The sequence below is a fragment of the Ambystoma mexicanum genome, chromosome 7q (assembly GCF_040938575.1).
Source record: "Ambystoma mexicanum isolate Mex_15411 chromosome 7q, UKY_AmexF1_1, whole genome shotgun sequence".
Taxonomy (NCBI): domain Eukaryota; kingdom Metazoa; phylum Chordata; class Amphibia; order Caudata; family Ambystomatidae; genus Ambystoma; species Ambystoma mexicanum.
Window position 1 is genome coordinate 647756022 of NC_090941.1, and position 15835 is coordinate 647771856.

Consider the following 15835-nt stretch of genomic DNA (forward strand, 5'->3'; position numbering starts at 1 on the left):
CAAACACCTGACCAAAGCCTGGTTGTCCGCCCAAGACATCTAGCACTGTGCTATCGGCTCAAACTGTACATAGCCGCACCCTTGTATATACAATCTACTTGTCCTCTCACTGTTATTAACATACCTGTAAAGTTTGTAATATACCTGTAAACTTTGTAATTATTGCTCTGTCTGTTTTTCTCATGTTGTAACTAAGTGATGCGCTCGGTTGCCCCTGGGCCTGGTGCGCTATACAAATAAAATAAATACTAAATACTAAATACTCCTCACCACCCTGATAGTTTGCCTTGGAGTGTCGCTTTTATATAACCAGACTAGCAGTCTGCCTGGTTTGTCTCCCTCAGCATGTTGCCTCGCTATATATTTCATATAGCTCAGGTTGCCTAATCTATCCCAGTGGCCTCTGCATTCCTGTTGCAGTCGGGTTACTTCCTCGTTCTCCTCCTGGGATCTCGTGCCCTCTTGAATTCTAACTTTTTTTCTGCACTCTGTAAGTCCTGCATTGTAACTTCTTGCATACCCTTAGATTTGGTCATAGCCGCCCATCTCACAACGACTTGACTGCCTCCCATAGCACCCCGGCTGACCCCACACTTCCAGTGTTATGTACAAAATATTCCTTCACCTCCTCCTTAGGCCTTCCCGAAACCCAATATTCTTAAATGCCTCTCCTCTGAGCCTGCATGTCGGTATTCTTGCCCGGGGCGGTAGAATCTGCCAAGTCACTGTTAGCGGGGACATGATCTGACAGGACCATGGCTTTGTATTCAGCCTGTGTCACCTCATTTATCGAATCCATGCCGGTGAACACATAGTCCAGTCTGGTGTGTAGGTTCTGTGGGGCGGAATAACGTGAGTACCCTCTGTCTAGTGGGTGTCGCACTCTCCATACATCCACCAACCAGGCCTACACCAGTGTGCTCAAAGCTTTCGCAGACGGGGTTGGGCAGTTAGTTTCCCGTCCGGCCTGTCCATCACCGGATCCAGGGTATAGTTAAAATCTCTCCCACCCCCCCCATGCCACTGCTCCATCCATATAAGGGCTGATCTTTGTATATAGTGATCTGAAATACCCTGTTGTATCATGATTTGGTGCGTACACATTGATAATACAGATTTCTTTGCTTTCCACCAAGCTCGTACTACTACCATCCTGCCGTCTTTGTCTATGGTGGACTGCAGCATCTTAAATGGGACATGTGGCGCTATCGATGTCGTGACCCCTCTAGCATATGCTGAGTAGGTTGCCCCCAAGATCGTCCCTTTCCATTTACTCATGATCATGTCTTGTTTATCTCTAGTTAGGTGCGTTTCTTGCAACAATGCTACGTCTATCTTCTGCCTCCTCAAGTATGTCATGACCCTGTTTCGTTTAATGTAGCTGTTTAGCCCCCTCACATTCCAGGTTACTATCTTGAGTTCACCTGCCATTTCCGGTTGTCAATCTTTCCTCTCCGCCTCCAGTTCCCCTTCGCTTGCATCGTAGTGCATGTCTGTAGGCCAACCCTCTAACTACGCCCCCAACTGCCCTCCCTCCCTGCCCCTCCAACAACCCCAACAATTGCCCAGCTCCAAAACAGAATCTCGGGCATCCCCGCTTCTCTCTCCTTTCCTGGCCCATTGCCAGTACTCTGAGCGTATCCACCCGCTGCGCTACCAGTATCCCAACTATCTAACCTACTGAGGGGTAAGTGTGATTCTCACGCCACCCTTTCTCGTTCAGTGTGCATTACTCCCGCATTTTGCTAAGCTCAATAAGTCACAAATTCTAGTTACATAATAGTCTGAGTGTCTCTTCCGCCACAGGCTATATCATCCTCCCCCCCACCAGAATGTACAATTGGAACCCCATTGGTGTGTCACTTATCACTTTCATCACCGTTCTGGTCCCGCTGCTCCGACGGCATATTCTGTAAGTCCATCCAGTTATTCACATCCTATGGGGTTTCGAAGAACAAAGCACAGTCTTTACGCAGCACCTTCATCTTGGCAGGATACATCAACATAAACTTGAGGCTAGCCGCTCGTAGTCTTCTCTTCACCGGCCCCTAGCTCATCCTTTGTTTTTGTACCAGGAAGGTACCAGGATGCCGTGATTGTCGCTGACGCCCGACTGCTGGTGCCCCCTTTACGAAAATGTTCCAGGATCTTCTCCCTGCCCTTTGTAATTAAGTATTTTGGCAATTGTAGGTCTGGGCTGGCCCCCAGGCTGCGACCTCCTTGTTAGGGCTCTGTGCGCTCTCTCTACTGTGAACCCTTGGGCAAGTGAACCAGCCCCTATTTCTTGTAGGAGCATGTGCTCGATGTAGTTAGTCGGGTTCTGGTCTTCCTCGCCTACCGGCACTCGAATAATTTGCACATTGTTCCACCTAGCTCAGCCTTCAGCTTCCTCTGCCCTGTTTTCCAGGTTCTGTACTTGTTGGGTGGAGACCTCCAGGGAGTTGTTTTTGCAACTGCTAGTGTTGGCGTTCACCTCTTTTTCCAACACTCTGATGCGCTCTGACATTGATCTGACGTCTTGCCTCAGGAAGTACATGTCAATCTGCATTGCATCTATTTTGGACTTCAGAGACGCTTTCAGTTCCGCTATGGCGACCAGTATTTGCTTGTCCATCCTTCCCTGTGTGTCTTCTTCGCTGACTTCTTGAGGTTGTGTCTTAGCTCCTTCCGTCGATTGAGTGGGTCTGGCAAAGGTATCCAAGGACGATTGCTTCACCTTACTGTTATTTGCTTTAGCCACCATTGCTATTGCCTTTTCTCAGGTGCTCTTTTCCTCCCTGGCATCCGTGTTGCTGCCCGCTGTCAGCACAGTCCCCGGTAGGGGCTGTGCACTGTCGTTCGTATACTGCTACTCACAGTGCACCTCCTTTACAGTGAATTTCCCCTTGCATGAGAGCGGTCTTCTTGTTCCCCATGATTTCTCTCCATTAACTGCGCCGCTTGGGGCACCCCATATGCATCCAGCATGTGTCATCCACTCTTTCTTGTGTCTTCCCTTCTTCTCCCACTGTCCATTTGCCTCAGGAGGTTCTGTTCCTCGTTTATGCAGTTTGGGGCGTATAATATATCTTCCAACGTGTTGTCTGCACCCTAGTCCCCACTCTTGTGCCATCCTCTTTATGCCTTCCCATTCTGTCCGGTTATAGTCTGAGGCGTTCTGCAGTACTTTACTGTGGGTCTTTTTATTTTATACACATGTATCCATTCCCTTTTCCGAGTGCCTGTTCCAGGTTGGGCTCTGCAAATCTTCCTGAAGCGTCAACCGGGCTCCGTCCGTCTACCTTGGCTTCTTTCATCTCCTAGGAGCGTGTGGCTCTGTGGATCCTCCAGATGCTGCTAGTGCCCATGCTGCCTGCTCACCATTGCCTCTGTTCCTGTACCCCCCCCCCCTGTACTTAGGAGGGTTACAGGGAGGTACTTAGTGTATCTCCCGTGTTTGCCTCTTGCCAGTAGGTATTCACACTTGTATTTAGGCTTTATTCACCTTCTGGTGGGGCAGCGCCCTACTGGTCTCGCATCTGGGTCCGGTTACTCTTTATGATATCCGTGGCTGCGATCTTGCGCCAGTCACTCCAGCCGGTCACAAATCACCCCCGCCTCCACTGCATTCTGTTCAATTTCATGCGGGTGGGGCTTACCTCCGTTTTACATGCCTTCCTCCCGACTTCTTTATGGGGCCTGTGACACACCGAGCACACTTCCACAATCCGAGGCCCTCTTACCCTTGCGGCAGCCTTTGTTGCACGTTCAGTGTCTTGCTAGTAATAACTGACTGATGGCTCCTCACACACTGCTGGCGGGGCGGCTTCTCCGTGATGCTCTCCTAGCCTCAGCCCTTCCTTCACCATGTGGCGTGGGAGCTGCTTTTAGTCTGTGAGCTCACTGACGAGATCTTTTATGCTTGTACCATGCGCTCTATTGTGTCTTTATTGCTGCAATGCCGTTACCGGTCACCGTCAGCCGCGTTGGTATCCCACACTCTTGAAGGCTTATGCTTTGGCCCAGCTGTTTCTCTTTTCGGTCTTGCTGCTGACTGCTTGAAATGGATACGCTTTGCAGCTTAATTGCTACTGTTGCGCTCACCTTCGACGATGACACAAAGTAGCAGTAGGTCGTCTCATGCCGCACTCCCGCTGCTCGCCTTCCGCATGTAGGTTACTGTGCTGCCTTAGTTGGTTTTGTCTTCCGACCCGTCCTATATGCTAAAGTCTGTATATCATGGAGATCAGAGCCCCGTTTCTTCTGTCCGCACTTCTATAGTCAGCCTTTGTCTTCACTACCGGATGGGCGCCATTTTGTTGCGTGTCTGCTGGAGCTTACAAACTTCACTGCTCCCGATTTTCTTTGTGTTTCAACGTTCCTGTTCGGACTTTTCACCGCTGCATGCTGCTCCTATTCATAATGCTGCAGCTTCAGATTCGCTGCGTTCTGCAAGCTTTTCAGCATCCCGTTACCACAGGATCGCCATCGGATCAGCAGGCGCTCCTAGAATATACTCCATGTAGCTCCGCCCCCCCCCTATATTCATCTTATTTGATTAACTGGGTGGTAGGATGAAAGTCCAATTACTCGTTTTAGTCTATCTTTTAGTCTGGTGCAGAAGCATGAAGCACAGTTTACAATAATGTCATGTCAGATTTCAACCACATTTTTATATCTGCAACCCAGCAAACATTCCTGGCAGTGACAGAAAGAGGTGGACATTGCTGTATGTTAGCACTGTAATGCATGCTTTCAGAAATTCTACAATTTGTTGACCAAATGTGCTACCACAAATATGGACGTTCTTTTAGGTGAAGCGCTTAATTTCTGAAAGTCAAATTCCTGTGTCTCCTCTCTCTAACTTGCTTCTCTGTTAAATTACCTCCCACAGATCCTAGCAAAATAGCTGTTTGCTGGAACAGCAGCCCTTCTTTTAAATGTCGACATTGTAGTCCCAGTATAAATACCATCAACGATCACCCACTAATCTCTCCGGGAGCTTTTGCCCGACTGCTTCTGGCGTTCTGAAAGCTGGGCCATGAATGAGCTCCTCTGGACTTCTTAAAAGTTTGGTAGACTCTAAAACCACCAAATATCTTAGTGCTTGAAGTAGTTTGTCGAGGGCAAGGCGGGAGATTTTGTTAATAATTTTCAATTTCTTACCTTTAATAAAGTTTTTCCTAATATTGTGAGTGGAATGACAGGAATTCCAAATATGTAGTATTATCTTGTCATTGGATTCAAATTTGTTTTTGATAGACCCATATGAAAATCTGGTATTTGTAGTTCTTTCATACTGGGCCTTTCCAGTTTTGCTCCTGCACTTTATTAAAGCTGGGGTTGTTGATAGAAAATCAAAAAAGGTTCTCTCTTTAGTAATGATTTTCAAAATGTTAATTATATGAATACTCCTTCCGTTTCAAGACAAATCACTTGTTTCAGGTTTGTAGAAGATGAACTTGGCTGAGATTTGTGATAACGCTAAAAAAGGAAGAGAATATGCACTTCTTGGAAACTACGACTCTTCTATGGTGTACTACCAGGGTGTGATCCAGCAGATTCAGAGACATTGTCAAGCAATCCGAGATCCAGCGGTAAAGAGCAAATGGCAGCAGGTATGTTCTTCAGTGGGCTTTATATCATGTCTGACTGATCACAGGCGATTGTAATGCTCTGACTGGTCCTTTTGTTTGTGGCGAATGGCAGGTACCCGCAGCCACAAGGAAAGTCACGGCAAGAACACCATTGACTTACTCCCCAATGAAGAGAAGGTTATTATTATATTGCTGCAGTAACTCCTAACTGCTTTGGTTCACATATAGTTATTGATAGAATGAGGTTCAGTGTCCAGCTGTGTGTGAAAGCATTGGAGGGGTGATGTGATATCACAATATGTCATGACAACAACAATACATGGAATCATAAATCATGAGAAAAATAAATGGTTGCATGCACCCAGGAAAAATAATAATTGGAGTACATTTGCTGTGTTTTAATTTTTCTAAACATTTATTTTAATATGGATGCGACACATACAGAGACTTCATGATACAGCAGTTCGGTAGATCTACAAAGCTCCATAGGCCCACTTACGACCCCTCCCTCAGCCACGGAATCCCCAACCAACTGCTGTTTTTTTTTTTAACCTCACGCAAGTGCATCGTGCAGCAGGGTTATGGTGTCTCACTAGGGATTGCCTTGTTAACAGAGGGGGGTTGTGCTTGCTGCATCACTGCTTGCTCTTGCAATAGAGGACTAATAAGGGGATTTTGTTTGCAGGGCACAGCTTCTGTTTGGCCTAGTTCTAGTCTGCGAACAAAAACAATTAGGGGGTGGATTTAAGGGGCGAAGGCTATGGCTGGGCACATTAATTCGCTCGCCCAAGCTTTTCCATGGGAATGTGGGCTTCTAAGTGTCAAAGCTGGTCATGCTCTGCCAACAACAGATATATTTCAGATACACTATTTAACCTTGTCTATATGCTTAGTACAACACTTTTTTTTTAAACAGAGACAGCGCTCCTTTGGCACTCAGCTTTTTATGACAGTCATTGCAATACAGGGTAATCTCTCCTACATAATTTTAGTCACTTGCATAATTCTTGGGTTAGCAGTATCCGATGTTCGTCCTGTAAATGCATGTGTGGCAAAAATAGGGTTGAGTTCCTCCCCTCCTTTTTTTGATCTGTGACATCAGTGGCTCTTTATTTGTCAGCATGCCAGCAAAACAGTCTCAACCATTCCCCACAGCAGGTGGCAGACCTCTGCTGTACAGTGATGTAATGGAGGGAGGTGGCAGCTTACACGTCTCAACGATAGATGACTAGTAAATTATAGGTTCAAAATACAGGGACTTGTTATTGCGTGGAAAGGTTTTCCTGCCAGCTTCTTATGATTGAAGGGTTTTGTATCACGCTGCCTAACGAACTTAATCGAATCCAGGCACAAATGTCTAAAGGCATGACAGGATTGGATACCGATGAAAAGGACAAAGTCCATCGCAAAGTGTAAACATGACTCTTCTGCATAGCTAAACCGCTTTCTGAAACTGAGAAAAAGACTCCAACTTCCTAATATCCCATGGGAGACTGTTCCAATGTTTAGGTCAGAACACAGAGAATCTGCGGTCACCTCTATATAGGCAGGAAGATGACAGAACATCCAGAAGGAGTTTATCCTGTGATCGATGTGCCCGTGCTGGCTGATAAAAGTTACATTTTTCTGTCAGATATGCCGGTGCCAGGTTGTTAAGGCTCTTGTATATCAAACAAAGGATCTTGAATTTGATCCTTTCTTCCACTGCCAGCCAATGGAGAGAGCAACATAACCCAGAAATAGGTGTGGACTTTCTTACTCCAAGCACCAATCGAACGTCGGCATTATGTGCTTTTTAGAGTCGTTGAACTTGAACCCTTACCCCTTGTCTTGTGTTTCTTGTCCACTAGAAAGTCTTTACAGACTTTACTTTGCTTCCACTTAAGGTTTGATGTTCAGCAGCTTACCAATGAGTCCCTGACATTACAGTATGAAGTTGGTGAGTGCCTCAGCAGGAACTCCTTGTATACCTGGGAGGCTGTTGTCTCCTAAAACTTTAGTTTGGCAGCACCTCATGAGTGTCTTGCAGGTGCTCTATGTAATGAGTGTGATGCCTGCTTGAGTGTCCCATGGCTATTCACTGGACATATTAGGGAGCCTGATGTGTTTTTCATGTATTTTTTTTAAAATATCTTTTTTACTGCAGGCCAAAATGCAAAACAGCAAGGACAAAGCTCACAACGTGATTGACCCCATCAATGCATGCATACAGCTAGCGATAAAGTTTTTAATAGTGGGGGGAACAGTTGACATCCAAATCTCAACATGAATCTCTAGGAGTATATATGTAATGACACTGGTTATTTATTAAGTCGACCTCTATGGTTATCTGATGGTTTACGCATTTTTTTACTCCCCTCCTCCAACGGCTAGGTCCTTTTTCTGGACTCGTTATTATCGCAATTACTTATCCAGGACACACCGCCCCTTCTCCGTAGAGAGGACTCTAGAGACACTAGTAAAAGTATTAATGCGTTCAACAACCCTCTGCAAATATGACTTCCTGCAGCCTGACCCTTGTGACGGTATTGACACGAACTCAGCCGCAATATCTAATTGTAACACAGCCATTTGCCAATAACATGTTACTGAACCCCTTTATATATCCTACCCCTTTATACATCGTACCCCTTTATACATCGTACAATAGGATCTTTATGCCTTCATCTGTCACGTGCCTGCCATCATGGTGCTTGTGGAAACCCTGAAGGTACGGGCGCCATTGAACATACACACCATGTTCTCATTCTACATGCTTCAACGGTCTAGTCTTTGCCTGTCATGGCCGCTGTCTGCGGCTCATATTAACAACGCAGCCAGAGCTCGGTGCATTGCAACCCTGCCTAGTTGTTTCTACACTTTTGGGTACTGATGCTGTTTTCTGTGCTTCCTCAGAGCTCTGCCAGTTCTCCGCTTTCTTTCCTCTCCACTTTTTTCCACTTGGTTCTTTTCCCCGCGGCTCACAGCACTTTTTCCCTTTGGGGCTCGCCTCTGCTTGCCCCGCTGTTCTATCCTTTCTCTAGGCTTCCCTTTAGGTGCCCATCATTGCTCTGCTCACTCTCCTCAGTCGGGTTTCGCTAGCTCTCTCTCTCTTTCTCGCGGCCTGTCAGCTCGCTGCTTTTTTTCCCCATTTTCCCCAAAGGCTTTGCCGTTTGCTTTCCTCTGTCATTCCCGGTGGCTCAGCTCTCACAAAGGTACGCCCGCTTACGAGCCTTCCTTACAGCAGTTTATCCCCTACCTGTGCTCTGCCTGGACTCTCCCTCTCTGTGGCTCTCTTCTCCCAGGCTACCATATCTCCTTGCTGGACTGTGTCTGTACTGCCATTAGTCACTCCCTCCAAAACTTACCTCGGAGTAGACTGCTAATGTTGTTGGATTACCACTATGAACATTGGAGAGTCATCCCTTATTCTTGGATCTCTGCGTCGCAGCTTCAACACCTCAAGAGACTTCTGTATCCACAATTCAAAGAGGTTTTTTCCGCTGAATAGGCTTTTTCCTCTTCACTGGCTTCCTCGGAAAGGGGTCCCTAGCCGGCGGGTCGCTAGCCGGCCTCTTTTCAGAAGGCGGGCATAGTGGTTTCTCTCTGAGGAAGACCTCATCTCTTCAAGAAAAAACAAAACATCCAGAAAAGGGAAAGAGGCAAGAATCTACCGAACTGCTCTGATGAATCAGGTGAGGAGGAGGGGAGGCTAACCGAGTTAAGCGATGATCAGGAGGAACCTGATAGATTGCAACGCCAACCAGAAACCACCATGTTTACCACCGAGCGAATACAAGAATTGATTGCCGCGGTGCAAGGACTCCCAAGAGGTGCAATCGCTCAAGGCTGAAAACACTGTTCTATGACACCCGGAAGTGCACTGCAGGTGCTGTTGTGCTGCCCTGCCTCTACGTTGTGCTGCAGACTCCTCGAGTGACCTGTGTCCACAAGAGGAAGCTACGCCGAACTGGAACGAGGCAAAATGCCTCGGAGACTTGAATATTCAGTCAATATAACATTGGGACTTATGACTTATACCTACGTACTAAGACTCTTTGATTGGGACTTTTAAGCTCCACACGCTTACGTTGTTTTTTTTCCCTTGAACCTTACAATCATTGCCTATGTTGAGACCCCGCCCCCTGACTCCCAGCAAGCCCTCATAGTGCACGGTACACGCGCACCCGGAAGTGCACTGCAAGTGCTGTTGTGCTGTTAGGCTGGATGTGTGGTGAGGGTGCCACATTGTTCTGTTGCCTTCGCTCTATATCTGTTAATAAATGCTGCTTTCCACTTTCCCCGTTAGACTGCTCGGTTTCTGGTAAATCTTTATATACTTACTGGGACCCAAGTGCTAGGACGGCTGTACTCATCCAAATAGCAGTTCACCTGCCCTAATCTATTACTGTGGACCGTATTTCACTGATGTCCCAATCACTTTGTATCTGTGAAACTGTGTGTATATTTTTTCAGTTTGGTATTATCATCCGTAGTTGCTTTTTGTGACTGATTGATACTTACTATATCTAAATTCAAAGTATCCATGAATGCTCATATCGCATTTTTGTTAGAGAATCTTGTGAATCCCTTGACCGAGGTGGATCACACCAACTTGACATTCTTACCAAACTTCCTTGTAGAGGAGTATTGCACCTATTATGGTGGGTGGACGTTGCAGCGGGCGCATTGGTAACGACCCTCTTGTCTATATACCTCACTTATCCGACCCAGCCATTGACATAGTTAATACTGTAGATATGTAAAGGAACTCCGCCTCTAAGGCATCTCCGGATGTTGGTCTCCCGGTTACACCAGGTGTCATTGCATGTAACATGAGTACACAGGTGTACCCTTCACAAAGCTTTGAATTTAATGCAATGGCAACTCGCGGACCTTCCAAACTCGTTGATGATGCACTTATCAAACGCTCTCATCTATTTCGATTGCACGAGGCTCATGATCTAGAGCTTCCTGCTGATTCTATACTCTTGCAGCAATTCTCACCATAAAGTATCCCAACACTGCAATAAATCTATGTCGGATGTTTCGATGTTCGCACCGGCAGTGCTGGCAGAACTTTGAACACGAGTACGTCTTTCCCTGTGCCCCTCAACCTCGGTTATTTCTTCTCGCGTTGGCATTGATGAAGTGCATACTTTCAATGAGAGACGACCGCAATCTAAGCCATAGTTTGATTCCAACAAATATGTAAATCTCTGTTCCAAGAATCCATTCAATCCCTCTGTGAGTGCCTCGTTTTCAAAACCCAACATTGATCAGGAGGAAAGCATGACGCAGGATTCCCCTACTCGGTCTGTGGCCCCCCATCCCCCTTCTCAATACATGTCTAGTGACCACACCAAAGCGATATTCCAATGTTTGATCCTTTGACTTTTCTGATTCTTACCATACTGTTTAGGAGTTTCCAGTGTTATTTAGAATTCTAAATCTGCTTGACAAGGACCACAAACGTACACACCTCGAACTCGGAGATATAAAGACCACAATGGTTGCAATATTGGCTAAAGTCAATAAACTTGAAGGTTTCATATGTGCTATGGAATTCTCTACTGCCACTAATGCACTTCATACACCACCTCCACTAAAGCTCCCGTTATCATCTATGACCACCCAAACTTTAACAGATGGGTTCACTCTGTCTATAACTCTTAAAACAAATTCACCACAAGTGGACAGGACAAAAACATATGCCCAAGCACTCATGGCACCAACAGTTGACCCTGAGGATCACACCACAATAACATGAGGGATCTATGGCACAAAGTCTAAACTAACTGTGAAAATCTGAGAGATGCAAAATAAAATAGAAACAGATTAGGTTTCAAACCTTGTGCACTCACCAAATGCGAGTTGCAAAATTGCTCGATGGGTGAGGAGATGACTGCACCCACGCATATAGTGGAAAGTCCCTCGGCACTCACAAATCTAATTGACCAAGAGGCCTTTCTCACAGGGTTAACTGGAACCAGCGTGGAGCAAAATAGTGACTCTGAGGAATCTACTTCGCCTAATCGGGATCTGACTCGTAAAGCCAAACGGCTGCAAAATAGGGCCTTAAAAAGATTAGCTTCTAAAAAAAATACAAAGGGCCCAGGTTCTCAAAAAATCGAAAAATCTAACTACACCTAAAATGAAGTCGCACAGCTCACACCTAAAAAATCTTGCGAATTTGTCTACTGAAGACTTAACCCTTGATTTAAACCAACTAAATGATGAAAGCCGCTTTGCCCTTCAAGTAAAACGTATACCTTCTACATCTGTTGGACAGTCACCTGCTCTCACAAATACCAACTTCATCAAATCAAGCAAAAAACAAAATCAACCAGTCCCACCTATCGCCAAATCACCTGGGTCACTGAAAACCTCTCAGCGAACGAATCCTGTAGATCCTCTTCCCTCTTCTGATAAATCTAACTTGAATGCACCCCATGCTCATTCATTTATGTTCTTTTTTAAACAGTCTCAATTGTCATGTTTTTATCATCCGATTACATCAATAAAAAGAGTCGGACAGAACCGGAGGACGCCTGGTGTATCGATATTGATGTGCAAAATTCACCGTCCCATGTGCTCACTCCAGTTACTTTACCTAAAAATTCCAGGCGAAGTGCTGTTTCCAACGTGACCCATAATATCAACACCACTCACTCTGCGGGTGGAATTATCGTTGATGTGACCACTGATTCTGGTCGGAACACTCTTGAGATTCCTCTTCAGACAGATGAAACCATTTCTTCTCCTTTGGGAACTGTTCCTGGTACGACACCTGTTCCTGGTACTAACAGTATTGAGATATCTCTTCAGACGCCCATTGGGCAAAACACTGACTTGACCAATCGATCCAAAAATACTCTAACCAAATTTACTTCCGAAACCATTAATACTATTGGCTGGGTTAGTGACCTAGCAATTAATGGCGACAAGAGAATAAACATAACGTTTATTTGACAAGCCTTTCACGATATACCACCTCTGAGAATCCTCAATTCAGCTAATCCTGAGTGGCTAACCCTCAACAATATAAATAACCATTGAATGATTTCACATTTTCACTCTGCTAACATCGCAAATTAATCTGGGACTACCGTACAGATCTAATACAGTTGGTTTTAACATCTTTTTTTATTTTCTTCAAATGATAAAGATAATGAATTATTCATTCCCTACTTAGAACCTGACCATTCCTCCTCAGTGAATCTACTTAAAAACATCTTGCCTGCTGACATCCAGGGTGGGTCTACTATGGCACACTTGGTAAAGCTTGCCAAAGTAGTAAAAGATCTTTCATGGTTAGAACCCCTGGCAAAAAGTTTGTCTCTGATAAAAGATCCCAAATTGCCATAGCCACCTTAACTTTACAATAAGGTAATGGAACTCTTGTGGATTCAATAATTTGCTCTCATGGCTTAACCATAGACCAGCTACCTTTTTTAGGTTTTTGTTTTTTTATTACAAGAAACCATGAACCTTAAGAATTTTCATATTAATGGCTTCACTACGTATTCTGTCCCAGCTAAAATTTGACCTTTTTGGTAGGCTCTACGGAGGTGTAGCTATCCTCATTAATAATAATATGCAATTCTCATTGAGAATAGTCAAAGCCCATGATGATATTTTAGCTATTGAACTCCAACTCCTCATGGTGGTCACCACTAACTTTCTCCTACTATCTCTAAATTGGAATCCCGCTCGACAATCCCTTGCTCAAATTCACGCAGCTCTCGATATACTATTCGAAGAAGAATTTATTCACAACTCCAGCTAAAGGATTTTTGTTGGTGGTGATTTCAATTCGGCCTGGTCCCCTGAACTGATAAATCATGCATATACCTTTGACTACGCAGTCAATACAGTTCTATCAAAAGAGGGGGTAAATGGGTAGAGCTTCTTGCACAAAGGAACTTATTTTTCGTTGAAAAATCTGTGAATGCCCTTCCCTTTACTTGGCAAAGGGGGAAGAAGAATTCACACATAGATTTCTTTAGCTTCCATCAATGTTAGACAAGTCTGCACTCCACAACTGTCTACTGTTCCGTGCTTTGGCAAACATTCTCTACATAAACATATCGTACCATCTCTGTTATGTAAACCAAAATATTACACACATTGAAATGGACTGTTGTGCTTTATCTATTTGCTGGAATCCTTTACTATCTAAGAAACGCCCATTTTTCTGAAATTACTCCATATGTGAATGAGAACACATTACAATCCCTGGAAAATAATAATGTGCAACTAATTCAGGAAATGCTTTTTGGACTCAAAAAAAAATATATATAAGGCCAAAAAAATCAATCACACTCATACATTCAACTCCCAAATTCATTACTTAAAAAAGGAAAAAAGCTCCCAGTTAAGAGCCCTTAAACGTGTTCATCTATCCATCGAAGTGTTCTTACAGCATAAGAAAAAGATAATAAATGCATATAGGAACAGAATTAAAGCAATCAAATACCTTGTATATATTTATGATAGTCAACAAATATTAGGTGATCTGTCCAAAAATAATAGACTATCAATTTGGGCTGAATTAAGAAGACTCACTTCCCCGTTCACTGCAGGTTTTCAAACCTCCTTTTCAAGTGATGTATGGACCTCCTACATTACCAACAAATTTAAGATCCCTGTGGACTTCATACATGTCTCACTCGATCACAGTCGAGGTCCTCCTTGGAACCCTGCCCATGGTCTACTATAGACATACAATGGGCAATTTCCCAATTGGATCACTCAAAAGCTGCCGCCCCTGATGGCATTCCTCATTGTGTATTAAAACAAGATTCCACGATGTGGGCCCACATTTAGAAAATCAAATTTGACAATGGCCCTCATTACGAGTTCGGCCGGTAGCCATGCCGCTCTTGGCGGCATGGCTGCCGCCGAAATCGCATCCGTGTCCGGGTCCTCGGAATGAGGACTTACCGGGCTATTCCGACTTCGGATGTCCCGGTAATTCCTCCCTCAAGGACCCGGACACGGTCCTTCCCCATTCCCATTTCAGCCCCAATAGGGCTGAAATGGGAATGGGAGAGGGAGCAAACAACGGGCCATAACGAGATGGCCCGTTGTTTGCTCCCTCTTCCCCTCGAAGGCGTGCTTAACGTGTCCCGCGAGGGTACATCGTAATGTGGCAGAACGGGTTGAACGGCGCCGTCACCTTTTACGACGCCGTTTAACCCGTTCTGCCAGGGTCGTAATGAGGCCCAATGTGTTTTGCACCAACACTCTGCCCGTGACATGGTGCACAGCCATAATTGTGCCAATTTACAAAAAAGGTGACCAGCCGAACCGGCCAACTTTCATCCTATTTCATTACCTGATGCCTCAGCAAAAGATTTTGCAATTTTGATCCTGAACCAATTTAAGACCTGTATCTCTAAGAAAGGGATTATATCACGTGGGTTTCAGAAAGCAAACTGGTACAACCCTAAACGCAACCATACTGGCCCATATTCTACATCGATCAATAACTGCGAATATGGGTCTGGTTTACATGGCATCATTGGACCTCTCGTCCGCTTTCGATTGCATTATCTGTAATATTCTTTGGAACAAGTTGGTTGCCTTTGGTTTTCTCCTGCATCTCATCACTCTTATGCATACCAGCACAAGTTATACGATTAGAATAAACGAACAGGGAGCACTTATTGAGCCCATACCGACTTCAGTGGGGGTTTAAACAGGGTTGCAACTTAGCAGCAACCCTGTTTAACATCTACTTGTCTGATCTGGATAGAATCTGGGACCTAGAAGTTTCTTTTCCTGTGAGAATTGGCAGTCTAACTCTCAATTGGTTGGCATTGGTGGATGACATCTTATTATTTGATAGCACTCCTTGTGGCCTTCAGGCGACCTATTTGCACAGCATGCCAATGATTTAAATTTAATATCGAACGCAAAGAAATCAAGGATCGTTATTTTTAACAATTTAAAACGTAAAGTGGTATCCTAACATTGGTCCATTCATGAATTTCCAATACCACGTGCATAGGTGGTCTGTTATTTGGGTTACGATGTTAAAGACATACACTCTTTGTTCATTTGGAGAGCCACACTTAATGCTAAAGGTAAACTGTTAATCTGCCAAATGAGGATCATATACAAAAAGCTATGAAATTAACCTTGGAGACACTTTTTGAATTCTACCTATTAAAAGTGGAACCCATAATTTTGTATGGCCTCGATATATGTTTAGCCAATATTCACCTCTTTTTAGATCTCCTCCAAGGCAGAATTTGGAAGCAGTGTTTGAACTT

At 44.7% G+C, this 15835-nt stretch overlaps 1 protein-coding gene across 2 annotated transcripts in view; it reads left to right on the forward strand.

The window, feature by feature from the left end:
• Positions 1 to 15835, forward strand: part of KATNAL1 (katanin catalytic subunit A1 like 1) — a 789545-nt gene that overhangs the window by 67646 nt on the left and 706064 nt on the right. For both annotated transcript variants that reach the window (XM_069639367.1, XM_069639366.1), the window contains one exon: positions 5425 to 5597. In XM_069639367.1, coding sequence (XP_069495468.1) covers positions 5436 to 5597 — 162 coding nt within the window. In that variant the 5' untranslated portion in view covers positions 5425 to 5435. The remainder of the gene's footprint in view (positions 1 to 5424; positions 5598 to 15835) is intronic.